General features: G+C 53.0%; 2 protein-coding genes across 2 annotated transcripts in view; both read left to right on the top strand.

Annotated features, from left to right (window-relative positions):
• LOC130020539 (probable E3 ubiquitin-protein ligase HERC6) overlaps window positions 1-1,008 on the top strand; it is a 53,841-nt gene extending 52,833 nt beyond the window's left edge. The window contains exon 24 of the mRNA XM_056111135.1: window positions 656-1,008. Coding sequence (XP_055967110.1) covers window positions 656-873 — 218 coding nt within the window. The 3' untranslated portion in view covers window positions 874-1,008. The remainder of the gene's footprint in view (window positions 1-655) is intronic.
• A 7,085-nt stretch (window positions 1,009-8,093) lies between these two features.
• The window catches only part of HERC5 (HECT and RLD domain containing E3 ubiquitin protein ligase 5), a 32,627-nt gene continuing 13,042 nt past the window's right edge, over window positions 8,094-27,678 (top strand). The window contains exons 1-11 of the mRNA XM_056111297.1: window positions 8,094-8,352; window positions 10,141-10,261; window positions 10,855-10,931; window positions 13,742-13,963; window positions 14,274-14,365; window positions 14,590-14,720; window positions 16,029-16,174; window positions 17,978-18,054; window positions 18,857-18,960; window positions 22,887-22,946; window positions 25,074-25,167. Coding sequence (XP_055967272.1) covers window positions 8,094-8,352; window positions 10,141-10,261; window positions 10,855-10,931; window positions 13,742-13,963; window positions 14,274-14,365; window positions 14,590-14,720; window positions 16,029-16,174; window positions 17,978-18,054; window positions 18,857-18,960; window positions 22,887-22,946; window positions 25,074-25,167 — 1,383 coding nt within the window. The remainder of the gene's footprint in view (window positions 8,353-10,140; window positions 10,262-10,854; window positions 10,932-13,741; window positions 13,964-14,273; window positions 14,366-14,589; window positions 14,721-16,028; window positions 16,175-17,977; window positions 18,055-18,856; window positions 18,961-22,886; window positions 22,947-25,073; window positions 25,168-27,678) is intronic.

Genomic DNA, 27,678 nt, shown 5'->3' with positions numbered 1-27,678 from the left:
GGGGACGCCTGCGTGAGTCCTCCAGCCCAAGCTCTCTCCCTCGTCCTAAGCCTCAGATCCGGGCTTGATGCATCTTCTGGCTACGCCGAATGGCCCATCTTGCTGTTGTCTTTTCGCGGAATCCCTAATCCCCCTCTGACCCCGTCTGCCCTCCAACCAGACCAGGAACTTGCTGTGGACAGATACCAAACGCCGTCATTTTTCTCTGCCCCCAGATGGCCCAAGTGTAGCTCTGCGTTGTCGAGGGCATGACGTAGATACCTGTGGCATGAGATCATCAGTTCTTCCCCTTGGAAGTTTCCCATTTCTGTGAAATAGTGTGTTGTTGTTGTTTTGGGATACACAAAGGTGTGCTCAGGGCCAATGCCCAACAGCGTGCTTGGGGGATTGTGAAGTGCCAGGGATCAAACCCAGGCCTCTTGCACACATAGCATGAAATCTAGTCCACTGAGTGCACATTCTCTCTCTCCTCCCTCTCTCTCTTTCTCTCTCTCCTCTCTTTGTCTCTGTCTCTGTCTGTCTCTCTCTCTCCTCTCTCTCTCCTCCCTCTCTCTCTCTCTCCTCTGTCTCTGTCTCTGTCTCTCTTTCTCCCTCCCTCCCTCCCTCCCTCTCAAATATCTTAACCATACCTTAACCAAAGTCTGTTCCTTTCTAGTTTTTCTTACAGGAAATGATAGGTTACAAGCAAGTGGCATGAGGAATATTGGAATCCTTTTTCGCTCTCCTGAGCTTTTTTGTGAAAGTGATAACATGAGATCGCTGATATGTTACAATATTCTGGATCTGCCCAAATATTCTACAAAGAAGAGAATGAAGGAAGCACTTCTGGTCGCCATCAACAACAACACAGGCTTTGATCCTACCATATCGTGACCATGACCTCCCTCTCGTGACTCTGGCTTCGGGATTCTTCTTTCTTCCTTAGAGACTGCGTGTAGATAGACTTGGTGTATTTTACTTAAGTTATTGATAAATGTTGGAATAAACAATAAAGTGATAAATCAAGGATAATGCGTATGGGTGTGGGGGGGGGGCGGGGTTAGGCGCGGTGCTGGGGCTCAAACTCGGGGCTTCACACATGCAAGGCAAAGGCCCTGTTGCTGAGCGCCAGCCCCAAGGATGGGATGGCACTTTTGATGAATCCACATCCCTAAACTGGATAGTAGATCATTTGCCTTTTGACAAAATTCTTCCCTGAACAAAAATCATCATCTCTTGAGTGCTGGGGGAAGAACTCAAGTGACAGAACGTGGGTCTGACACTTGCAAGGATTCTCGCCTGCACACCCCTGGAGTGCCCTGGGCGTCTTCTGAGCACTGCCGGGCAGGTGGCAGTGCGCCCCGAGTCAGCCAAACCAAGGAAAAGTGAACGGAACATGAGAGAGGAAATCTTGCCAGTCGCGACAGGCCGGGACCTGGAGCACGTTCTGCTAAGTGAGCAGGCTGGACTGAGAAAGACACACACGGTTTCACGCGCGTGGAATCGGAAGAAGACACAAACAAACCTGGATACGGAGACAGATGGTGTCAGAGAAAGGAGGAGACGGAAGGGCTGAGAGAAGCAGCCCCAGGGGATCGACTGTGAGGGGTGAAATCGGGACTTTGGTTGTCGGTGATCGTGATATCACGTACGGGGATGGGAAATGATAAAGTGGCCCCGGGAACCTCTAGAATCTCATGAACCAATGCTACCTCGACTGAAACCTACTTGAGAAAATAAAGATTTTTCTTGATCTTTCATGTTGTTTCGCTGTGAAATCTTTACTTTTTCTGTCGGATCCGAAGCTCGGGAGAGACACAGGTGGTTGAAAGCGGCCTGGCGGTTTCAGGGAGAGGCCCAGGGAGAAGGCCCTCCCTGGACACCGGGGTTCCCGCGTGGACCTTGCAAGGCTGCAGAGACCCCCAGGGGAGCGTGAGGTACCAGCCCGGCCACGGGGCGGCGGCTGAGGTGGTCGCCCACCTTCTTGGGTAGTTTCATTCCTCCCGAGGAAACGGCCCTCCAGGAAACCTGATGGGGGTCACTGACTTGCAGAGACATCTGGCCGGACCCCAACAACTCTGTGGTCTCCCACGTCTAAACTCCGGCAGCCCAGAGACGGGGCACCCCCAGGCCTCTCTCCTCCTTCCTCAGTTCACAGAAACGGGCCCGACCCTCAGGGTCAGGTGCCTGCAGGCTGGGCAGAGGCCCGGAGGAAAGTGGGGCGGGGACCCCAAGACACAGGATGACCGCGGCAGAATCGTGCTGAGAAATCGGGGAGGCAGTCAGTGGGGGGGATGCTAAAGTATGGTGGTGTTGAAACTATAAGCAGGGGCCAAGGAAATAACACAGCGGGCAGGGCGCTTGCCTGGCCTCTGGACCTGGGCTTGATCTCCGGGACCATGTAGGATCTACCGAGCACTGCCAGGAGTGAGCCCTGAGTCAGAGCCAGGAGGAAGCCCTGAGCACTGCTGGGCGAGGCACCCAAGATAAGGAACTAGAAAGAGAGAGAGAGAGAGAGAGAGAAAGAGAGAGAGAGAAATAGGGAAGGAAGGAAGGAAGGAGGAAGGAAGGAAGAAGGAAAAGGAAGGAAGGAAGGAAGGAAGGAAGGGAGGAAGGAAGGAAAGAAGGAAAGATTGGAAGGAAGGAAAGAAGGAAAGAAGGAAGGAAAGAAGGAAGGAAGGAAGGAAGGAAGGAAGACAGGAAAGAAGGAATGAAGGAAGGAAAAGGAAGGAAGGAGGAAGGAAGAAGGAAAAGGAAGGAAGGAGGGAGGGAAGGAAGGAAGAAGGAGAAGGAAGGAATGAAGGAAGGAAGGAGGAAGGAAAAGGAAGGAAGGAAGGGAGGGAGGGAGGGAGAGAGGGAGGGAAAGGGAGGGAGGAAGGAAGGAAGGAAGACAGGAAGACAGGAAAGAAGGAATGAAGGAAGGAAAAGGAAGGAAGGAAGGAAGGAAGGAAGGAAGGAGGAAGGAAGGAAGAAGGAAAAGGAAGGAAGGAAGGAGGGAGGGAGGGAGGGAAGGAAGGAAGAAGGAAAAGGAAGGAAGGAAGGAAGGAAGGAGGAAGGAGGAAGGAAAAGGAAGGAAGGAGGGAGGAAAGGAAGGAAGGAAGGAAGGAAGGAAAGAAGGAATGAAGGAAGGAAGAAAGGAAGACAGGAAAGAAGGAATGAAGGAAGGAAAAGGAAGGAAGGAAGGAAGGAAGGAAGGAAGGAAGGAAGGAGGAAGGAAGAAGGAAAAGGAAGGAAGGAGGGAGGGAAGGAAGGAAGGAAGGAAGGAAAAGGAAGGAAGGAAGGAAGGAAGGAAGGACGGGGGGGAAGGGAGGAAGGGAGAATGGAAGGGAGGGAGGAAGGAAGGGAGGGAGAAAGGAAGAGAGGAAGGGAGGGAGGGAAGGAGGGGGAGGAAGGAAGGGAGGGAGAAAGAAAGAAAGAAAGAAAGAAAGAAAGAAAGAAAGAAAGAAAGAAAGAGAAGACTGTGTTGTGGGAGGGAGGAGGGGTGAAGGCTAAGGCCAAGGGTCGTGGCTAGGGGGTAGAGCGTCTGCCTAGTCATGTGGCCCTTGGGCTGGCTCCAGCGCCAACCCACACTCCACGAGCAACGGGGCCCTGCAACTGGGATCTCCTTGATGCTACCACAAGCGCCATCTCTGGAGCACACAGCTGAGTGTGCAGGAGTGCGCGGAGTGCGCAGTGACTCCTGGTCAGCTCAACAACGAGGAAGGAAGCGGGGAGGGAAGAGAAAAACGAAATGAATGCAACCTCGTTAAAGAAAAAAAAACAAATGTGTTATTGGCCCCGGGAAAAGAAGATCTTGCAGGTTGTGGTGGGGGAGGGGGTGGTGGTCGGGTGGGCATGGCTCTCCCTGCTCTGCCCACACGGCCGCAGAGACGGACAGAGGGACCGCCGGATACACACTGCTGAAACGACCTCCTCATCAGCACTGTCGAAAGGCACGAAGGCTACGCCGAGGCTTGAACAATAAGGGGCTGAGGCTTGCAGAGGGATTGCCTCGTACGCACGCGCGAGGTCCGGGCTTCAACCCCTGGCTCTGTGGGTGGGGAAGAAGCAATAGAAGGATAGAACTGACATGTTCGATCTGCTTTTGAGGGGGTAGATGGGAAGCTTGTACACGGGTACGTCTCCAGAATTTCCACGGTAGCCAATGGAAATGGACTGAACGACTTATTTGAAAAATCAATCATTAAGAATTCATGAGCTCCCCTTTTGACCCAGCAATACCACTCCTGGGAATATATCCCAGAGAGGCAAAAAAGTATAGTCGAAGTGACATCTGCACTTGTTTGTTCATTGCAGCACTCTTTACCATAGCCAGAAACTGGAAGAAACCTGAGTGCCTGAGAACAGATGACTGGTTAAAGAAACTCTGGTACATTTACACAATGAAGTACTATGTAGCTGTTAGAAAAGAGGAAGTCATGAAATTGACATACAAGTGGTACTACATGGAAAGTACCATGCTAAGCGAAATGAGTCAGAAAGAGAGGGATAGACACAGAAAGATTGCATTCATCTGGGGAACATAAAAGAACAAAATGGGAGACTAACACCCAGGAGTGGCCGAGATTAGTACCAGGAGGTTTACTCCATGGCTTGGAGGCCAGCCACACATGCTAGGGGAAAAGGCAGCTCAGAGAGAGAAGGGAGCACCAAACAAAGGGTGTTGGGACGATCCTCCCAGGATGGGGGATGCATGCTGAAAGTAGACTATACACCAAACATGATTGCCACTCAATGTCTCTTTTGCAAACCACAGCGCCCAAAAGGAGAGAGAGAACAAAAGGGAGTGCCCTGCCACAGAGACAAGGTGGGATGGGGGATGGGGGTGGGGTGGGAGGGATACTGGGATTAGTGGGGATGGAGAATGGGCACTGGTGGTGGGATGGGTACTCGATCATTGTATAACTGAAACCCAAGCACAACAACTTGCACGTCTACAACTGTATCTCATGGTGTTTCACTAATTAAAAAAAAAAAAGAATGGACCATAAAAAAAAAAAGAATTCATGAGCTCAAGGAATACTTAATAATGTGTTCCAGTTATCATTCTAAAGGCTTCTATCATTATTTTACTTAATACGCCTAACCAGAAACTACTGTCTCATTGTAGTTGGGGAAAAATAGAAAGTATTATTTTTTTGAGCATGTATTTTCTGTCGACTGGAGGGATAGCACAGCAGGTAGGGCGTTTGCCTTGCACACGGTTGACCTGGGTTCAATTCCTCCACTCCTCTCGGAGAGCCTGGCAAGCTACTGAGAGTATCTTGCCTGCACGGCAAATCCTGGCAAGCTCCCTGTGGCATATTCGATATGCCAAACAGAGTAACAACAAGTCTCGCCATGGAGACGTTACTGGTGCCCGCTCGAGCAAATCGATGAACAAGAGGACAGTGCTATGGTGCTACAGTATTTTCTGCATGGCTATAGGGTGGATTCCAGGAGAGACAGAGCATACTTGGAAAGTCAATGGATTTTGTAGGCTAGTCATGATTATGGAGGCCACGTGATTTAGGGTGCTGGTGGGAATGCTCTAGGTGCACGATATCATACTTCGCCAGCACCCAGGGCGTATTGATCCCCCATCACTGTCCTCCAGTCCTTACCTGCCCCTGCTCCTTCCCACATAGTGGCCCTCACTAAGCTTAGTTCTTGGCCTGTCAGAGTTGAAAGGTTTGTTTTCATTCATCACTGGGTACTTTACTGACTTTATTGCCTAAGTGTGAGATCTTGTATTTGCCTCTCTCTCTCTCTCTCTCTCTCTGACTTTATTTTTTAAGTTTTGGCTTGCTGGGTCACACCCAGTGATGCTCAGGGATTACTCCTGGCTCTGCACTCAGGAATTACTCCTGGCAGTGCTTGGGGAACCATATGGGATGCCGGGGATCAAACCCGGGTTGGCTGAGAGCAAGGCAAACGCCCTACACGCTGTGGTATAGCTCTGATCCTCTCTCTGACTTTAACAAGACCTTCCACTCTGTGATAAAAGGCAGGATTTCATCTTCTATTTTCCCCTTACTTTTTGGAGGGCTCCCAAGCAGAGCTCAGGAGGTCTGGGGGCCCCACGAGCGAAACTCTGCCAACTAAACCAGTACTTCAGTTCAAGGGTGTGGAGACATGCAGCTGACCTGGGTTCAATTCTTGTCACCCCATATGGTTCCACCAGGAGTGATCCCCGAGAGCAGAGCCAAGAGTAAGCCTTGAGCATTGCTGAGTGTAGCCCCAAACAGAACAAAACAGTGTAATATTTATGAATTATATTTCAATGTATGTACAAGTCATAAATTGAAATAAAAAGTCAATTTTCAATTATCACACACAAAAGAAAATGCTTAAAAATAAATTTGACAGAAGATATTTAATGGTAACACTGGAAAATAGTGATAAAGGCGTAGCATAAAAGCATCTTTACTAAAGACATGCTCATGGATACGAAGTCAGATTCTTCCCAGATTCATTGAATCCAGTGCTGTACCAAAGTTCCGTAGACTTAAAATTATAAAGTGATCCTAAACTGCATCTGGAAGTCAGAAAGAACAGCTGAAGGAACGAACGGGAAGAAACTGGGGTGACGTTGGGCTTTCCCAGTACTGCAGGGTGTGACCTCAAAACAAGCCAAACCAAGCAGAACACATTGAAAAGAAAGAAAGGAAGGGTTTCTGAAAGAAACCCTGTCACACGTGCAGGACTTCTGACAAAGGAACAAAAGCAATTCTTTCTTTTGAGTAAGATATTCACATGCAAAAAAAAAAAAAGCTTTAGCTCACACCAGAAAGGATTTGTTTGACATGTAAGAAAGATCAAAAGAGATAAAACTCTTAGCAAGGTAAAGGGCAAGGAAACTCTATGCCTTGGGCTTCAAAGGTGTGAATTCTGAATTCCGAATTCTGAAGTTGATGAAGTGACCAGCGCTCCCAGGGGGGGATAGCCCCCCAGCCAAACTGGGTAGTGCAGAGCTAGCTTCCAGACTCCTGCCAAGACTAAGCGGCACCCTCAAAGAGGCCCTCATGTATTGCAAAGGACTTCCTCGACGGCAAAATGCAAAAAATGCAACGTAGTGCAACCCCCAGGGCTTGCGGTCTATAGCGCTGGGGTGACCGCACAGAGCGAGGGATGGTGGTCCCCGGGAAGCCCCGCATTGCAGCCCCCAGTGCCCGACACAAGGCCACGGAAGCGCGGGTCTGCGCGGGGCGCCACGGGCAGCACCAGGCCGAGCCCCACAGACCCGAGCTTGGGCAGCATCCGAGGCAGCGGTCTCGGCGGCGTGCAGCCCACGTGGAGTCCGCGCCCTCGGAGACAGCCCCGCCCCCAGCCGGGCCCCGCCCCTCCAGGAGAGAGCCCCGCCCCCTCCAAGGGACAGCCCGCCTCTATCCTGGCCAGACCCGCTAAGAGACAGCTCCACCCCTCCCCGAGACAGCCCCGCCCCCTTCAAAGGACAGCCCCGCCCCTCTAAAGGACAGCCCCGCCTTCGGCTGGCCCCGCCCCCTAAAAGAGCCCCACCTCCAGTCGGCCCCGCCCCTCCAAGAGAGCCCCGCCCCCTCCGAGAGCCCCGCCTCCAGCCGGCCCCGCCCCTCTAAAAGAGCCCCGCCTCCAGCCGGCCTGCCCCCTCTAACAGAGACCCGCCTCCTGCCGGCCCGCCCCCTCTGAGAGACAGCTCCACCTCTCAAGATAGCCCCGCCCCTCCAAGGGACAGCCCCGCCTTCAGCCGGCCCTGCCCCTCTAAGAGAGCCCCGCCCCCATCCGGCCCGCCCTTTCTGAGAGAGCCCCGCCCCCGCCAGGGGAGCCCCGCCCCCTAAGAGAGCCCCGCCTCTAGCCGGCCCCGCCCCCCGATAGAGCCCCGCCCCTTCTAAAAGAACCCCGCCCCTTCGAAGAGAGCCCCGCCCCCTCGGAGAGAGCCCCGCCTCCAGCCGGCCCCGCCCCCAGAGGCGGCGCGTGCAGCGGCGGCGGCGGCGGGTGCCCGAGAGACTGAGAGGCGGCCGCTCCTCGACGCCACCGCGCGCGGCCCCGGCTCCGGCTCCCCGCGCCCTCGCGCTCGCCTCGGCCGTTGGCCGCCCGCCCGTCGGAGCCCGCAGGCGAGCGCCGCCCGCCGCCCAGGCCCCGGGAGCCCGGCGGCCGCGATGGAGCGGCGGCCGCGGCGTGGGTCGCGGGGCGGCGCGCGCGCGGGGCCCTGGCAGGCGCTGGCGTCCCGGGCCGCCGAGCCGGCGGGCGCGCAGCTCTGGCTCTTCCCCGACGCCGCCGGCCTGCGCGCCGCGCTGCCCCGCAGGTGCGAGGCCACGCGGCAGCTGAGCTGCACGCGGGAGCGCCTGGTGCTGCTGCAGCGCGGCGGCGCGGGCGTCGAGGTCCACCAGCTGGCGGCGGCCGACGGCCGGAAGCCCAGTGAGTCGGCGCGGGCGGGCGGGCGGGACGGCGGGCGGGCGCCTGGCGACTCGCGACCCTCCCCGGACCTGCCCGCGGCCTCCTGGGACCTCCCCCGCGGACCCGGCCCCCCCGCCATCTTCCCCCGCGACCGCCACCGCCCGCCATCTTTCCCTTGACCCTGGGCCTTTCCGCCATCTTGCGCCTCTTCCTCCCGCCATCTTCCCCCGCGACCCGTGACCTCCCGCCATCTTCCCCGTGACCCTAGACCTCCCCGCCATCTTGCCCCGCTTCCTCCCGCCATCTTGCCCCGCTTCCTCCCGCCATCTTCCCCGTGACCCTGGACCTCCCCGCCATCTTGCCCCGCTTCCTCCCGCCATCTTGCCCCGCGACCTCCGGCCCTGGCCCCGTCGTGTCGTGGCGGCGCGCTCCGGCCGTGCGGGTCTGGGCCGCTGACGGTCACTGGGATGAGGTCCGCGAGACCCAGGCCCTTTCCCCTCGGGTGCATGGGGGGGGGGTGGTCACTGCCGAGGGGAGGGGGGTGGGCGGGCGAGTTTCCCCCGAGGCACCTGCATGCCCGGGCCTGGCCGGACGGGCCCTGGGGAGCCGCGCGCGCGCGCGCGTGCGCGGACCGTCGGACACGTGATCACATGGACACGCGGACACACACCGGGTCGCCTGGGGTCTGGGCGGGTGGGGCCGTGCGGGCCGCCCGCTGTTCATCGATCAGCTCGGGCGGGCACCAGTAACGTCTCACAACAACAAATCGTGAGGCTCGTCGTCACCGTGTTTGGCATCTCGAAGACGCCACGGGGAGCCTTGCCGGGCTCTGCCGGGCTCTGCTGGGCGGGCGAGATCCTCCGAGAGGGGCGGAGGACTCGAACCCGGCCCGGCCACGTGCAAGGCAAGCGCCGCCCTCCCCTCCCCGCTGCTGCGCCCCTCGAGCGCCTGGAGCCTTCCAAAGGGTGCGAATGCCCCGGGAAACGGGATTTCCCGGGCATCGCTCCCGCCAGTGCTTGGGGGACCCTCGGGGACGCGGGGGGGTTGAGCCCAGGTTGACAGCAGGCAAGACGAGTAGCCCCCCGGCCCTGTCTTGATGTTTTCCAACGGATGCATCGTGGGGCTGGAGCGGTCACTCGAGGGGAAGGGCATTTGCCTTGCACACGGCCAACCCCGGCTCCACTCCCAGCGTCCCATTTGATGGTCCCCGCAGCACCCCCAGGGGGGATTCTGAGTGCAGAGCCAGGAGGAACCCCTGCGCGTCGCCGGGGGGGTGTGACCCAGAAACCAAAAAAAAGGAATGCGTCTCAGCGCACCCTACGGGTTTGTCACAACAATGAGTCATGTTATCCAACTGTGAAATTTTCCCCTTAACATCCCCTCCTACCCCGCCCCCCCATTTTGGTCCCTTCAGATGTCTGTCTCCCAGCTTAGAAATCTAAAAACAAATAATTTGATTGAATGTGTCAGAGGGCTGGAGCAATAGCACAGCAGAAGGGCGTTTGCCTTGCATGCAGCGAGTCCGGCCGAGCCAGGTTCGATTCCTCTGCCCCTCTTGGAGAGCCCGGCAAGCTATGGAGAGTATCTCACCCCCCCCCCCCCCACACACACACACACGGCAGAGCCTGGCAAGCTCCCGGTGACGTATTCGAGATGCCAAACACAGTAACGCAGAGCCTCACAATGGAGACGTTACTGGGCCCGCTCGAGCAAATCCATGAACAACGGAGGACAACGCTACAGACAGTGCTGGGTGGTCATGAGGACCTTAATGATCGGTGGTGGTCACTGGTTTGATTTGCTCCGCAGAGTGCATTAAGCTAGGGAAGAAGACGAAGATCCATTCAGTGGACCAGGGCGCGGAGTCCCTGCTGGTCCTGTCCTCGGACGGGAAGCCATTCGAGTACGACTACCGCGCGGAGCATGCGAGGTGGGCAGCGCCTTCTTCTGCTGCTGAGTCAGCTTGCGTTTCTGGCCAGGGGGTTAGAATTTTGGTAGGAAACGCGGCTGTCTGTGATCTCTGTTCTTGACTTTTGTGACGGTTTTCAAACGTCTTCAAGTTTCATCAGTAAGTTTCAGGCCCATTTTACTGTACGATAAATAGGGCAGGAATTGTACTTTGCCACTCAAAGAAAGTAATGACAGTCTACCCAGGTTGGGACTTTCACATTCACTTAATACTATCCTGGCAATTTGGTTTAAAAAGTTTTTAACTAGGTAAAAACATTATCATGGAATTTTCTCCAGTCGATCAAGTGACTTAAGACATAACTTTCGTCTTAACATTCTTACATAAAATTACATAAGATTTGTTTGCAAAAGTGTTAGGGTCATCTGATCACAACTTCTTACAACTATCGTGCACATTTTCTCTTTCAAATACAAAGTAAAGCAATTTTAGAGACACCGAATATTGGAGCAGTATGGTGATTTTTTTTTTCTTAAGCTTCAATTGTAACTAAATGTGGTTAATGATTCTAAACTCAGTCATGGGGAATGACTGAAAATGTTTCCTTTCATCAGGTTTCAGTGTGTTTTACAAGAAAAAATTATAATTCAGATCACGTGTGGAGATTATCATTCCCTTGCACTCTCAAAAGGTATTTTTCTTTATTATTTCGTAGAGAAAATAAACTTGTACCTGTGGAACTAGTAGAATATATCTGTGTATATATATTTGTACGTGGGACAAATACGGTTTTTTAAATGATAGGGTTCAGAGGCCTGTGTTTTATGTTTTACTTTATTTTTGGGTTTTGGGCCACAGCGAGCAGGGCTGAGCTCTCATTCCAGGCTCTGCGCTCAGAGATCACTCGTGGTGGGGCCAGGGGCTGTGCAGGTCGCCAGGGATGGGACCCAGAGCCTCCCTGTCAGGCAAGCGTCCTGCCCGCTGGGTTGGGGCTCAGGCCCCGGAGGACTGCTTAAGCCTGTCCGAGAGAAGGCTGGAGTGTGTGTGTGTATTTCAGGTTTTCATAATCACCACTCCTAAAGTTCACTCTACCAAGTGACAGAGCACCATTTTGGAACAAGTTCCCTGTGTAAGGGACAGTGGGCTGGGAGCGGCCCTGGTCTGGCCAGCTGCCCCCGGAGTGCAGTCCTTGGGTCTGAGCACGGGAGTGTCATGGTGAGCGTGAGCACTGCCACCCCCGTCTGGAGTCGCACACCTGGCCTGTCCGAGATGGAGAAACAGAAGCGGCCCCTCTGCTGGTTCCTGCGGATGGCTGGGCGTGAGCGGCAGGGAGCGGTGGCTTCTCTCTGCGGCGAGGGATTGGCTTCAGTCACCTTCCGTTTCTCTTTTTTTAAACCCTTAGGCAGGAGTGACGGTCTTCTGAGTGCTCAGCATCATTCCCTCTGGAGTCAGGCCCCGCCTCTCTCCCCTCCCCGGGCCCTCATCCCTTGGCTTGGTGCTCTTCCACCTTCCTGGGCTTGGTTTTCCCCGGGTCTGCTTCGGCGACTGATTTCAGTCCACGTTTTAACATCATCTCTTAAATTCAGGAATATTCGGCATATTCGGCCCTTTATTATTTTCTCTCAGAGACCACGGTGGTGAGAGATGAAAGCAGAGAACACGAATTCTTCTCTAAAAGAAACTTGTAAGGAGTGATAGAAATGGTGAGGGGTCAGAGATAAAAACATTTAAATACTGGTTGTATAGACAGGCTTATAAATAGATGGGTGCTGAGGCTTTAGTGAGTGAAATATAAACCATCTCGTGTTTGGAAAGGCCACATTGACACTTGAGAGGGTGAAGTTGCCTTGGAACAATGGGCTTGAGCCTTTGACTTCACCTGCTCACGGGCAGACGTATCTTTGCGTATCGTGCGTATGTGTCTATGACATTGAAACGTGGTGCCAGGTGCCTTCTAGCTCGGGGTCTGCCGATGTCCGGGGAGGTCAGAGGGAGGGATCGGTCAGGTTTATCTCACGGCAGATAGCAGTTTAGGGAGACTGAAAGTTGGGGGGCTTCTGAAGCGTGGGGCTGTGCGTGGTTCCCGGGTTGGTGATGTCAGAGGGAGAGGTGCGGCCCCAGCCCTCCACGTGCTCTCCACCAAGGTGCTCAGGGCCTGGGGTTTCTTGGGGAAATTCTTGAGGACTCCGTTAGGTTTTGTCTCTTGCCTTAGATAGCATCAGAACTTACTGTAAAGAAAAAAAAAACACCTGTGCCACGGGGTGCTTGCCTGGCACGCGGTCAGAAAGGCCACAGCCTTGGGTCAAGCCCCAGCACTTCGCGCAGTTCCCTGGGACAAGCGCTCGGGGGCCCCTGTGTCCTGGGGGAGGCCCCCGAACAAGCGCCAACCTGGTCCGTTCAAGTGCCGAAACAGGACGTGGGTTTTCTGAAGATGTCCTGTGCTGCAACAGGATATGTGTGTCCTGTGCAGTAGGACAGTTCACGTTGTCTCTCGCAGACCTTGAGGTGGGCAGGCGAAAGGAAAGAGTCCTTTGAGATCGTTTCCCAGGTGCAGAATGGTTGTTTTTGAAAATAAGGAGTAGTTGGGCTGGAGAGACGGTACAGGGGTCAGGGCGCTTGCCTGTTCGGGCCTGGTTGGTGCTGCCCTGAGGCCTGCGAGCACTGCTGGTGAGGCTCTGAAGACAGCACCGGCCAGGCTGCTCAGATGGTCGTTGGGCCCCGCTGGCCGGGAATCTCCCTGGCAGCCACCCCGGGCCTCTTGAGCGCCACCCGGAGGGGGCCCAGGAAAAGGGCACGCCTGGGTTTGGGGGTAATAACGTGTCCGGGTGTTGTCTGTTGGATTGCTGTGAGAACAGTAGTGTAGACTGGGTGATTTAAAATAGCTGGAACTTGGCAGTTTTCACTCACTGCTGCCGATTCCCTGGCGGAGAGTCCGTCTGTTTTTGGAGCACGGGGCGGGGGTGTTGGAGCACATGGGCGGTCTCGGGCTACTCCTGACTCTGTGCTCAGGGGACCGTGCAGTGCCAGGAGCAGACCTGGTCCTTCATGCAAAGCTGCCTGCACTCCAGCCCACTGAGCTCTCTGTCCCCGGGTTCACTCCGTCCTTGTGCGCGTGTGAATCCAGGTCCTCAGACACGGGAGGCGAGTGCCCCCTGCGCCCCAGCCACCAAGAGTCCTTCACCGAGGAGGCCGGGAGGGACGCTGCAGCCTCTGGCTAAAGCACTCGCTCCCCTGCTAAGGGTGAGAGTCCTCGTCGCCTCAGTCCTGTCACGTTGGCCACCAGGGTTCATTGCTGGAATTTGGGGAGTACCTGTTCACCCATAACCCTCTCCTCGTGAGAGGAAGTAAAGATGTGTCACGTTACCGGGGAGATTCCTGTTTCCTAACTCTCACGTGAGGTCTGAGCCTGTTGGCAAGGAAGCGATTGTGTTGCTCTGCACCTGTCCACGATGCCCCTGGTCCTGTCCGGTGTTTTCTCACGCATGTTCTCTTCGCGTCAAGGTGGTGAGCTTTTCGCCTGGGGCCAGAACGTGCACGGCCAGCTTGGAGTGGGAAGCACCTCTGCCGCCAGCCCCACGCCACAGCTGGTGGAGCACCTCTCAGGAGTCCCCGTGGTGCAGATTTCTGCAGGAGAAGCGCACAGCATGGTCTTGTCCATGTCGGGAAATGTTTACTCGTGGGGAAGAAACGATTCTGGACAACTAGGCCTGGGCCACACCGACAGTATGGAAACTTGCCTTTCACTTCGCGTTACACTCGTCAGTGTTTAGTTGGGAGATCAAACAGACCTTTACCATTAAAGATAGCCCTGTTGAAGTTCTTTCATTTCCTTAGAGCTTTATTTCCGCTGCTTTTCCTGGTGATTTCTCTTCCTTTGGACACTCCTGGTCTAAGGAGTTCTTGGTTTGCTATCCCTTTCCGGAAGAAATCACCCTCCCCCCAAATCTCCCTTCTTTAAGTGAACATAACGAACCCCCAGTTACACCCCAAGTGGCCGCTGCCTGATCACCTCAGCCTTCTTTCTCCTGCATAGATCAAGGCACTCCTTCTCAGATCGGATCACTGGACAATCACACGGTCGTGTTTCTGGCCTGTGGTGGCTCGCACACTGCCCTGCTCACTAAGGTGTGTGTCCCTTCCCCCGGCCTGGGCTCCAGGGGAGCGGGTGGAGAGGTGCGACGGTCAGGGACCCCCCCAGAAGGAGCCTGTTACTTCCTCTCCGTCCTAGAAACTGGGGGCGTGGCCTTGATAGTGTGCGGCTTCTCGTCGCTCACCTCTGGCTGCGCTGTGTCCGTGGATGTTCAGATGGCGCTGCTTGAGAGTCTGATGGGAATTTTTTTTCCCCTTAGGATGGGCTGTTGTTTACCTTTGGTGCTGGAAAATTTGGACAGCTTGGTCACTGCTCAACACAGAATGAACTAAGACCCCGTTTGGTGACTGAACTCGTTGGTAATAGAGTGACCCAAGTCGCATGTGGAAGGTAAGGTATGAGGTGGCCGGGAAACTGACCAGAGCGCAGTAAGCTGGCCGCCCCCTGCCTGCCGGGTCCCGAGGCCGGTCAGTAAGTACAAGTCGAGAAACCCAGCTACAGCGACCTCTTAATGCAAACCAGAGCAGCCCCCTTAACACCAGGGAGTCCACTGGGCAGACACAGACCTCCCGGACGGCCCTGAGCTCATAGCCGCGCTCATTCCGAGCAGAGGTACGGGCAGCAGTCACACGGAGGAGGGAATCAAAGGGGCAGGATGTCAGCAGCCCCCGCACCCCCGGAGCTTCTAGTGCCCACGTGGTGCTCCCTCTCCCCAGCTCGACAAGGGGAACAAATAAATTTAAATTAGAAATCGGAACTCCTAAACTTAGAAATGAAAGTAATGAGGTCAATTAATTAAATTTTACGGAGCTTCCATTGCTTTGGTAGTTACCGCTCCATCAAATTATCCTGTTGTTCTGACAAGGGGGATACAGTCACTGCCATGTGGTTGAGTTAGGGACTGGGGGTCTGCCAGCTGTGAAGCACTTGCCTTGCCTGTTTGAGGGGCCGGGTGGACACACAGACACAGACATCAATCCCCACCACGGGGGCGTCACGGCCTCCAGCCTTTCCTCCTCGGGGCTGCATAGACACAGCTCAGTGGTACACACTTGATTATGCAAAGCACACGCGCATACACACACACACACACACACACACACACACACACATACAGGCTTGGCTGTGTACACAGTCTGGATAAACTGGTGTGTGTTATCTGAGGCTTACGAGGAACAACACTCTTGTCACTGGAGGAAAATCTAAGTGCTTAGCGGTTACCTTCGAGGAACTGAGAACAAAAGCCATACCTCTGTTTGAGCCAGATCCGCTCTGTGAATACTGCTGTGTAGTGGGAGTGACCAGCCAGGTCGGAGGCAGAAGGTCAAGAGCCTGACCTCATTCATTCTTCCAGGACGGGGCGAGGGGAGGTGCAGAAATAGTCCGAGAGATGGAAGGGACGCCAAGTCTGGCCAGGGAGTGGTGGGGGGCGAGGGGTCGGGCGGCGGCTGCTGACCCCTGAGCGGGATGCCGTTGGCTACGGCGCAGCACCGTGCACTGGAGCAGTCAGGGATCTCAGGCACCTGCCGTCACGCGAGCCGCGGTGCCTGACCTGCTCGTTGGGGGTTGGCTGGCCAGTGTCGTCGCCGTTAACCTGGTTTCGGCAGTTGGGTGTATGGCTGCGTTCTCCCGGTGGGTGGTAAGGGATGGCTCTCTGCTTTGCGTTTGTTTCCCTCACCCTTGCGCTTTATTTGACAGGCAGCACACACTTGCCTACGTGTCTGGTTTGGGGAAAGTCTTTTCTTTCGGTGCTGGACGAGAAGGGCAGCTGGGCAACGGCGGCACGCGGAACCAGCTGCGGCCGCGCCCCGTGAGAGCGCCGTCCAATGAGGAGCTCCGGTTCGGTGCGTGCCGAGGCGACATGGGGGTCAGCCCGAGACCGTGGCTAGGACACCGACTCCCCTCGATGTGGGATGGAAGAAAGGCTGACTTGGGCTGGAGCGACAGCCCGGCGGGGAGGGCGTTTGCCTTGCATGCGCAGCCAACCCGGTTTCGATTCCCAGCATCCCATAAGGTCCCCTGAGCACCGCCAGGAGTGGCTCCTGAGTGCAGAGCCAGGAGGAACCCCTGAGCATCACTGGGTGTGACCCAAAAGGGGGAAAAATGAGGCTGACTTTCTAGCCATCCTCTCTAAACCTAACTTTGCTTTTTCTTATCTTGCAGAAAACGTAAACTACTCCATCTGTCATGTGCCATGTCACAGTAACCATTCACCTTTACTCCCAGGTTAAGAGTATGGTGGACTCTAAAATGAGAGGACATAAGCCAGACTGGCTTCAGGGGCAGATGCAGATCTAACATCTCTTTGCTAGAGGCTCACTAATTCCCTGGTAGTTTTCTTACATTTGCAGACCCTGACCCTAATTGAACAGTCAGCTCAGTTGCTTACGAATCATGAGTGGGTACAGATTAATATGTAACCACGCAAAGCACTTGGCGCAGTGGACAGCTGCATGCCAGGTGCTCTCACTGTGCTTGACATCAGGTGCTTAACGTGTGGCCCGTCAACACTTCGGGCGAGACAGACTCCAGGCCAGGACTATTCTTCTTTTTTTAGTTTTTGGATCACGCCAGTGATGCGCGGGGTTCACACTGGCTGTGCACTCAGAAATTACTCCTGGCGGTGCTCAAGGCACTGTGTGGGGTGTGGGGTCAAACTCGGGTCAGCCGTGTACAAGGCAAGCGCCCTCCCTGCTGTACTGTGGCTCTGGCCCCTCAGTTCCGTTGTCTTCTAAGGTGTGCAGACTTGCAGAGAAAGGTTACCCAGGGCCAGTCAGTGCCATCCATGGGCCCTAGAGCCGGGGCTTGGCTGGCTACTGAGAACCTGCCGCCCAATGTGTTGCTTCTGGTCTGTACAGCTGAGATAGAGCAGCGTGGCTCACCCTGTTTCCTGCCTGTGGGCCCCTCGAATCCTGCCTTGGCCCCCATTTATATGGTTCTCACCTGTGCTGTCAGACTTGGACTGTCCTGGGGGCCCACAGGAGACCACGTGGACCTGGTTGGAACACAGGACCAGAATTGTCTCAGTTGTTCCGGGAACGTGACCACTCGGAGTAGACCCCCAAGCAGCTCGTGTGTTTGACTTCTTGTCACCACTCCTGGACTCTCATTCTTTACAACCAAGTCCTTGCTAAGAAACCCTGAGTTGAAGAGAGTGTTTAGCTACGGGGCAAAATTAAGCCAGGGAATAATAAACCAATTGTTTGCATTTTAAGTATCAGCATTTCTATTAAGCAAGGTCACACGTCACCATGAAACACCTGTATTGGGGGCTGGAGAGAAAGTGCAGAGGGTCGAGCTGTTGCCCTGCACGCAGCCCGCCCGGGCCCCTCCCCGGCACCCCATACAGCCCCCTCAGCCTGCCGGGAGTGAGGCCTGAGTGCAGGACCAGCAGTGACCCCTGAGCACTGCCAGGCGTGGTCCGAAAACCAAAAACGAGAATGGGAAGGAGCAGAGAGGGGCCGGTAGACCTGTGTCAGCTAAACTTGACCTTGAAATAGATTCCTATTTCTGCTTCGTGGTGGGGGAAAGTGTGCTCAGCTTTGCCAAGAAGATAGGGGGATTAAGGTGGTGGAGTATGTGAAATGATTTACATCATGGTGCATGATTGGGCATGTTGACTTTTCACTTTTCGATATTTCTTTCAGAAAGCCACATCTCTGGAAAGAAGCTAATAATGATTGCTGGAGGGAATCAGAGCATTTTGCTCTGGGTGAAAAAAGAGGTAAATAGATTTCTGTGTAATGTGGTGTTTTAAGTGAAACGAAGGATCCAAGAATCCAGATTTGGTGAGTCCCCAAGTTACCAGAATACGAGGTTACTTGTGTCGAGTAGCTGGGCAGTATTTGTCCTTTATACTAGGTAAGCAGATCAGGGACTGGCAAGATGGTCCAGCGGGTAGGGTGCTTGCCTTGCACATAGCCGGCCCATGTCTGATCTGCAGCGTTTCGGATGGCTCCCTGAGCATCAGGAGGAGTGATTCCTGAGCATCACTGGGTGTGGCTCACACCCTACCCTCCCCAACCTCCCCAAAACATCAGATTTGTTTCTGGTGACTATTATCCCCTTAGATGCTTACCTTTGGGGGATCTCCTTGCCAGGGGCATCGGGTCGGTGTTCTGGAGTGTGTGCCAAGAAGCTGACATTCTAAATGACTGTTGGGGACAGTACTGGAAAAGGGCCAAGATGCAGAGGCTCCTGGCCATGGCGTGAGGGCTCTGCTTCTTCCCACCCGAGGCCAGATGCCTCTCGCTCCCCACACTTCTGGGTCTCGCAGGCTGTCGTGTTGCCGAGCGTGGGCAGGAGGTGCCGAGTGCTCTCACTCCCCGGGTGGGTTTGGGATGGCGGTTGGATGAGATAGGGCTGTTGGATGCAGACTTGGAAGCCCGGGAGAAGATTGAGAATTCCTTGGCAGACTCTCATGTTCCGATTTCCCAGCGTCCAGACTTAGCGGTCAGGGACACCCTGTGCCCCTACCCTAGAATGTGCCTGAGACTCGGGTGATGCCTGATTCATTTTGTTTGCAGAATTCCTATGTCAATCTGTGGAGGCGAATCCCCACTCTGAATAAAGGGACGATAAAGCGCTGGCTTGCCGGTGTGGGGACTAAGCAGTGGCAGAACACGAAAAGGTACGCCTCGCCTTCCTTTCTGTGCGCAGAGCTCGTACACCTGCAGCGGCTGACAGCGCCCGCCCTTCCTCTGCAGAGCGTCTGCTTACTAGGGGCCTCCTGATTGACTCTGAAAACCTCCTCGAGCACTAAGCAGAAGAACGGAAACGAGCAGACGGGGGTAGCTCAGGGTCGAGCACTTGTCCTGCACGTGTGAGGCCGTGGGGTTGAGCCCCGGCATTCGCTAGAAAGGGAAAAAGGGGAAGAATGAAAATGCTTTCATAGACGGGCCTCAGATACTTGAGGTTCAGCATTGCACCAAAAGTAGGAGAAGGAGAGAAAAGGGGGGGAAATGCCTTCATGGCACATCTAGACTTGTGTTTTACCAGTTCTGGTTATGGTGGTCCAGCCTAAGGGACGTGGAAAGCTGAGCGTCACGCCTGTCTTGTGCTCGGTTGGCACTGCCGGGCTTCTCCGGGCCCTCCGTGTGTGTGGGCGCCTGTGACTGGGCAGAAAGTGCAGCCTGCGAACCTCGCCCTGCTTGGCCCTGACAGCACTCGTTCGTGTGTCACATGGTCACAGCTTGACTCTGAGCTGTCAGATTGCTGTCTACTGTGTCATGCTCATCTAAGCATTTACTTTCAGCATTTTTCTAAATCATTTATGTCTAGAGCTGTGACTTAATTAAAAATAACCATTTTTTTAATTCTGAAAAGTAGTTACATAAAATAGTTGCTTCATAATTTGCAAAGTATAAATTGTCAAGAATTACATAATTCTAAGATAGGACTGAACTTTCTACCCTCACTTTTATTTAATTTCTGGTACATTTTTGTAACAAATAACTTAGGGCTTGGAAAATTAAGTGGGAGGGAAATGTTTTATTTGTCTGAGAAAATAATTTGGGCTGGAGTGATAGCACAGCGGGTAAGGCGTTTACCTTGCACGCGGCTGACCTGGTTCGATTCCTCCACCCCTCTCGGAAAGCCTGGCAAGCTACCAAGAGTATCTCGCCCGCATGGCAAAGCCTGGCAAGCTCCCCGCGACATGTTCGATATGCCAAAACACAGTAACAGCAAGTCTCACAATGGAGGCGTTACTGGTGCCTGCTCGAGCAAATTGATGAACCAACGGGAGGATAGTATACTGGAGAATTTCAGGGGTTAGAGTGTTTTCTATCTCTGTTGTTGTTGGGGACCAGACCCAGGGGGCCTCACGCTTGCAGGCCAGCACTTTGCCCCTGAGAGTGCGTACTTAACGCTTTCCTGTCTGTAGGGTTTATTACATCCACTAGAAAGATCACTGGACCCAATCGCCCCATCCCCTTTGCCCTCCAATAACCATCCGTCTTTGCCAGGTTAGGAGAGGTATATTGGTGTTGGTTTCTCGTTAGTTTACTTTAGTTATTCGTACTTCACAGAAGAGTGTCCAGCTATTGTTTTTCAGGTTTTTTGTTTTTTGTTTTTTTTTTTTTTTTTGGTTTTGGTGTTTCAGCCACACCTGGCGCAGAGCTCAGGGATATCTCTTGGCTTTTGACTCAGGAATCACTCCCGGCGGGCTCAGGACCCTGTGGGATGCTGGGGATGGAACCTGGGGTGGCTGTGTGCAAGGCAGACACCGTGGTCACTGTGCTGTCTCTGCAGCCCCTTTTCACGTCTTTTTTTAAAGTTGTTTCACAGTAATTATATTCGATATTCCAATACCAATCCCACCACCATTACACCTTCCCACCTTCATATTTCGAACTATTCTACCCTGATCCCCAAGAACTGCCCCCAGAGCAGACGATAATAATTCGCTTTGTATTGCCTGTTATGAATAATCCGCTAAAGATGATCCAAAAACATTTCCTTAGAGGAAAGTGAATGAAGATTGTTGTGTTACCCTGGAGCTGTTAAGCCCTTGTTTAGAGTATGAGGTGGTGTGCAGCTGCAAGTGTGGCCACACACTCCAGAATTTCTAAGATTTTAAATCGGGTGAATTAATTTTTTAACTGGATGGGGGCCTTGGCATCCAGAGGCATCTCTGTGGCATGTTGATCTCTTCCTCTCCCGAGGTTTATTTGTGCGGCTCATGGCCGATAAAGAGCTTACATGGCGCCAGAGGCTGTTCGTGGGCGCGACTGCCAGGCTCCCGGAAGCACAGGGAGATGGGGGGAGGGTGCCCATTCCCAACTCCAAGTGAGCCTGGAGATTTCAGTCACGCATCCCGCATACCTGCCACATCCCTTTCCCTCCCTCCCTATTTTTTGGGGGGTATGAGACAAACCTGGCAGTGCTCAGGATTGACTACTCCTGGCTCTGTGCTCAGGAATCACTCCTGGCAGTGTTTAGGGGACCATCTGGGGTGTCAGGGATCAAACCCTGGTCAGCTGCGTGCCAGGCAAGTGCCCTACCTGCTGTCCCTATCTCCTGTGTCCTCACTTTCTTATTTCGTCCCGCATGATCACCTCAAATTCTCATTGTCCCAAATGGTGCAATCTCATCTCTTTAAAATGCATTTCATTGCGTATTTGATTGCATATTTGTACCTCAGGTTCTGAATTCAGTCATCTGTGGCACCTGGTTATTCCACGTTGCTGGTTTTTGGTTTTGCGATTGTGAATGAGGCTGCTACGAGTATAGAGGAACAGAAGATACTTTTTTTGTTTTAGTGAATCACCATGAGGTACATACAGTTACAGACTTACAAACTGTCGTGCTTGCGTTTCAGTCATACAACAACAAAGCACCCATCCCTCCACCAGTGCCCCTTTTCCACCACCAATGGTCCCAGCATCCTTCCCACCACCCCCACCCCGTCCACCCCGCCCCACTTCTGTGGCAGGGCATTCCCTTTTGCTCTCTCGCTCTCCTTTTGGGTGTTGTGGTTTGCAGTAGAGGTCTTAAGTGGCCATCGTGTTCGTTCTGTAGTCTACTTTCAGCCTGCATCTCCCATCCTGAGCGGGCCCTCCTAGCACGCTTCACTTGGTGGTCCCTTACCTGTCTGAGCTGCCTTTTCCCCCAGCATGTGAGGCCGGCTTCTAAACTGGAGAGTAATCCTCCTGGTACTCATCTCTGCTGTTCTTGGGTGTTAGTCTCCCATTCTGTTACTTTATATTCCACAAATGAGTGTCATCTATCTGTGTGGAAGAGATGTCTTTTGAGTTCGTGTTTTTGTATCCTGTAGGCGCCTGGGAGTATTTTCACTGGGTCATCTTGCGCTTCTCTTTTAAGTGTTTTGTTTCAAGCCCAAACCTAATAGCGCTCAAGATTTACTCTTAGCTCTCCACTCAGGAGTCATTCCTGGTGGGGCTCAGGGAATGACCGGGGAAGGTGCCAGGGATGGATTGTGTCAGCTATGTGCAGGCAAGTGCCCTGCCTGGCTCACTGTCTCTCGGGCCCTCGGTTTAAAACATTTTGAAAGGAATCTGCAGAGCATGAGGGGTCTCCACTTACGTTCTCTCCGCTGGACACTACGTTCATTTCCCCCCAGTCTTTGCCAGATGCGTTTCTTGCACTCTTTTATTTTTTCTTTAGTTTTCTGGGCTCTGCCTGTAGGTACCTCTGGCCCTGAGCTTGGGGGTTGCTCCTCTCGGTGCTCACGGAACCTTGTGGCTCTGATGTGGGCCTCCAACCCGCAGGTTCCGCACAGTAGCCCTCGGAGCTGTCTGTCTCCCTGGCCCCTGTTTCCGTCTTCTCTGATACACGCGTTCCCCTGAGTGGGAGGGGATAGCTCACTGTGCTTTACAGTTCCCTGGTCATTGGAGAAGTCAAGTACTTTTCCGTGTTTGTGGCCATCTGTGTATTTCCTCTGGAAATGACTTTTAGGGCCCAGGGCAGAATGCAGCCCACATGGAAACAGCTTAAGATGTTCTCCGATGAAGGTGAGACGCGTTTATCACGTTTGGTGTTGCCAGGAGGCATATTTTCCATCTGTTTAACCACTCTCTCTTATTCCTCATGTAGGGAGATCAGAGAGATATTTTCATCCCCTGCTTGTCTGACTGGCAGCTTTTTAAGAGAAAGGTAATATATTGTAAGTTAAAATTTGTTTAAGAATGACATAATCTGGTAACTATAGTTGATAGTTTGAAAATTGCTAAGAGATCTTAGAAGTTCTAATCATAAGAAAAATAATTTCACTCTATCAGGTGACTTGTTGACTAGACTTAGTGTGGTCATTTTATTGTGCATATATAGAATCATTACGTTGTGTACTGAAACAAATGTAATGTTTCATAGCCATTATATCATAATCAAAATACCTTGGAGAGGGGCTGGAGCCATAGCACAGCAGGTAGGGCATTTGCCTTGCACCTGGCCGACCCAGGTTCAATGCCCAGCATCCCATATGGTTCCCTGAGCACAGCCAGGAGTAATTCCTGAGTGCAGAGCCAGGAGGAACTCCTGAGCATTGCCGGGTGTGACCTAAGAGGAAAGAAAAATACTTGGAGAGATTGTAGTCAAAGTCATTTAAGGATAGAGTAATTTACTAGTCCTTTTTGTCTTAAAAATTATTTAACAAAAGCAAATACAAACTTGGATGTGAAATGCATGTAGTAAAAAGGAAAAATGAAAGTGAACGCACCTACAAGCCACTGTATTAAAAAGTAATTGCTGTCATTTGCATAAATGTATTTCTTTTCTGCATAGACACAGTTGTCTTACTACTAAATGGAGCTGTTATATTACACTTTGCCTGGCTCTTGATGTATTTTCTTTTTTATTCAGTTGCCTCCATATTCAGTATTTTCTGGAACATTTTGTTGGGGGGCTTGGGTCAGACCTGCTGGTGCTCAGGGGGCATGTGGTGCTGAGGTGGCACCTGGGCTTTGCACACGCCAAGCATGTGCTGTCACCCTTTGAGCTGTATTCCCAGCCCGTGGAACATTTCAGTGGCTACGTGGCATTCTGTGGGAAGAAAGTGCTACTAATTTTTCCGACTCTGCGTAGATACCAAAGTTTCTTGGTATTCTTAAGTAATATTGAAAAATGACTACTTAAATATTTGTGAAACAATATTTGACGATTTTCCCTGGGGCTGTGGTCAGGGACATCGTCTGGCAGTGAAGGCCTTGGCTTCCCGTGCCGCTGACCCAGGTTCCATCCCCAGCACCACATCCCGTCCCCTGCCCCCCCCCCCCCCCCCCTGGTGGTCATCTCTGAGTGCAGAGCCAGGAAGAAGCCACCTCAGAAACAGAAGAGACTTTCCTGATTTACAAAGAATGTGTCTGTTTGTAGAAAAGTGCGCTTTACAAAGTATACTCTAAATTCAGCATAATGATAATAGGTTAAGACACATTTTGTTAATAATCTTCTACTGGAATATTGAAAATTGACTGCTAGAAAGTCGCTTTTATAGTTCCACCTATCAGCTCATGTAACAAAAAAACACTTAATATTTCCAGAAACAGGAAAATTGTTGCATTTTTTTTGGCTGTGTTTTAATGGAAGAGTTGGTGAATTCATTTGAGATGAGACAATATCTGAGTTACAGTCTGGTGATGTATATAGCTCGTGCCGCCCTAGGGCTTTGTTGTCTGGCTGTGCGTAGGGCTCACTTCTGCTCCCCGCTCCAGCGTCTGCTGGTGCTCAGGGGACCACGTGGGGTGCCAGGGATTGAACTGGGCTCACGCTCGCTGGTGTACTTACAAAAGGCTTGCTTGCTGTGCTGTCACTCTCACCCCATGATCTTTTTTGCATCTTAGAAACATGTGGATCAGGCTCTTCCTGTTACTGATAAGCAATTCTATTCAGGTGAAACGTTTCATTTTGTGGAGGCCACACCCAGCAATGCTCAGGGGTTACTCCTGGCTGTGCCCGCAGGGATCACTTCTGCTGGTGCCTGGGACCATCCGGCATTCCGGGATTAAACCTGGGTTGGCCATGCGGAAGGCGAGCACCTACCTACTGTGCTCTCTCTCCATGCTCTGAAATGAATGGAAAGCAAAATGTCATTCTTTGGTCAACCAGATACATACTCCTTTTTCAGTAATGTTGTCATTGATGCAAAGTTGCTGCACACCATGGTCACTGAAGTGCCCAGTCACCTTCACTGGTACCCTTTAAACTGGAGGAGAGATCCACGCTGAATTTGAATACTCTTATGATTTACTTATCCGCCCATTCTAAAATTTTATCTTGCTTCTACAGGACAGCTGAAGAAACTGTCTCTATCAATTTGGACATGAATATAGCAAGAAATGCCTTTAAGGAGTTAACCCAGAAGGACTGGATTACTAACACGGTATTTTTCAGATTCTTATTTGGAAAAAGAAAATGCGTCTTATGAGAACTCAAAATTCCAGAAGGAAGATTTTGTTTTGAGAGATTGCGACTTTGTGCAGAACCAGGTTAAGCTAAGCTCAGTGATGATCGGTAGTTTGCTGCTTTGGGCAGAATTGTTGGTTTAGTCTCATAGACGCACTCTGTGCACTGTCTCTGTGTTTTTTCTCTTTTGGGGTCACACCCAGAGAGGCACAGGGGTTCCTCCTGGCTCTGCACTCAGGAATTATCCCTGGCGGTGCTCGGGGGGACCACATGGGATGCTGGGAATCGAACCCGGGTCGGCTGCGTGCAAGGCAAATGCCCTCCCCGCCGTGCTATTGCTCCAGCCCTGCTCTGCGCTGTATCTGTGCACACACACGTCCACACGGAGGAATGTCTTAGAAAACGCAGGGCTCTAGGAAGAGGATGAAAGGGTGAATTGGGATCAGCACTCCAGATGCGTGACTTTGATTTTCGTTTGTTTGTGTTATTTTGAGGCCGCACCTGGCTATGCTGAGGGCTTGTTCCTGGCAGGGCTCCCGTCAGCCGCACACAAGGCGAGGGCCCTCCTTGCTGTGCTCTCGCTCCTGCCTGCGGAACTCAAACTTCATACGCACTTATGGAGGCGTCAGGTCTGATCGGAAAATCCCGCGTCTGGTCAGGTTCATCATCAGCCTCGCCACGTTCTGAGTCTTCCTTTTCCCTGTTGGACTCACCTCATTTTCATTGTTCTGTGGCCCTTCTGTACTGGTTGGTCTAGAGCGGTGCCTGGCGCGACTTGAGTCTGATTCCCTTCTGTCCTCTCCTCCCGTCTCTGCCCCCCTCGCTTTGGGCTTGTCTCCGTGCCTCTCCCTCCCAGAGTCCCTCTGGAGGCTTGGTCGCGGCCGGTGTCCCCTCCTCCCTTCCTTGCTCCCTCACCTTCTCTGCTGCTCTAACGGTCGGTCGGTTGGTCGCGGTTGGGTCACAGTTAGCGTTCTCGCTCCTTTCTCTTAACCTCAGAACCGAGCCCAGTCAGGGGTCTGATGGGAAATTGGATCCCCGATTGTCCTCCTTTAGCAGTTCTCTGCAGGAATTGGCTGAAAAAGTACCCAGAACAGCCGTTTCTGTACCTGTGGAGAGAAGGGGTTGGCCAGCTCATCACCGGCTGGCCATGCAGTTCCTTGGTTGCGCCAGAATAGACATGCAAGCAGCGAGACCCGAGAGCGGCCTTCCCTCCGCTTAGTCGGCCTGTTGGATCAGACCCGTCATGTTCCTTCGGTTTGGAGGGATCAGTGACAAGGGTCAGACTCTTGACCTCTGTTCAGCCACCATTTGAGTCCTCGCTGTGCCTGGGGCACTGGGAGGACCGACGGGAGAAGACCCTCTCCTCCGAGGTGCGTGACTCCCAGAGGGTCACAGCCAGCCCCCAACTGGGAGCAGGGCTGTGTGGCATTCCAGCTGGTTGGTGCTTTCAGGCGACCTCCAGCCCAGTGCCCGGAGGGTGGGGGGTGCTTGGAAGATCTCCCCCCGTCCCTCCCAACAGTGCTGGAGATGGCCCAGGGACCCCTGCGTGTGCTCCTAGCCCCACCTGTGTTCATACAGCATTAACCTGGAGTAGCCAGAACAAAGTGCCCTCAGGGCCTGGCTGTGGCCCAGGCACCTGCAGGGGCAGGACCAGGCCTGCCCAGGTGGGGAAACGCGCTGCTGTCCTGAGAGTTGCCGTGATAGTCCTGAGGGCTGAGAGGGGCTTACACTGGGGGTGAAGCTGATGAGCGCAGACGGTGAAAGTAGGTTGCTGGGGAGGTGGGATTCCAGAATAACTTCCTTGTAGCAGCCCCGTCTGTTTCTATCTGAAAGTAGCTAATTAGGGGTAGGGCACTTGTCTTGCTGGCGGCCAGCTAGGTTTTGATCTTCGGAACCCCGTTTGGTCCTTCGAGCCTGCCAGCAGTGACCCCTGAGCACAGCACAGCGCAAGGGAATCTGCCCTGAGGACGGTTGGGTGTGGCCCTAAAATGAAAATAAGTAATGACAGTGATTTGTTCATTTAGCGCTGCCAACTAATTAGTATCCCATACATAAGTTGGTGATTAGAATTTTGGACTTTTGGTCAGAAAGATCCTGGGAATATTTTTTTACCTCTTTTAAAATGGGCTTATTGGAAAGTAGAAAGGAAAGGGAAGGAGACGCCCAACTGGGGAGGAACTTGGTAGAGGACGAAATCCAATCCTGGGAGTTTTTCCTTTTGACTTGGGAACCTTGAACAGTTTGATTTCTTTGGCACGCTGATGGATGTCATCCGTGTTACAGAGCATGCAGTTAATGTAAGTCACTTACCTTGGTGTCGAGGAATAAGAACTCTGTAGACACTAGCCTCTTAGTGGCCCCAAAACAAACGACATTCCTATTTCCTGAGCACGCGAATCATTGCAGATTCCTGAAAACTTGCATTCTGAACTGTGGCAAACACAAGGAAATTGGGAAGAATCACCTGGAAGTTGTGGAGAGTCGCGTG

The sequence above is a fragment of the Sorex fumeus genome, unplaced genomic scaffold, assembly GCF_029834395.1.
Source record: "Sorex fumeus unplaced genomic scaffold, SorFum_2.1 ptg000013l, whole genome shotgun sequence".
Classification (NCBI taxonomy): domain Eukaryota; kingdom Metazoa; phylum Chordata; class Mammalia; order Eulipotyphla; family Soricidae; genus Sorex; species Sorex fumeus.
This window is presented reverse-complemented; position numbering and strand designations above follow the sequence as displayed.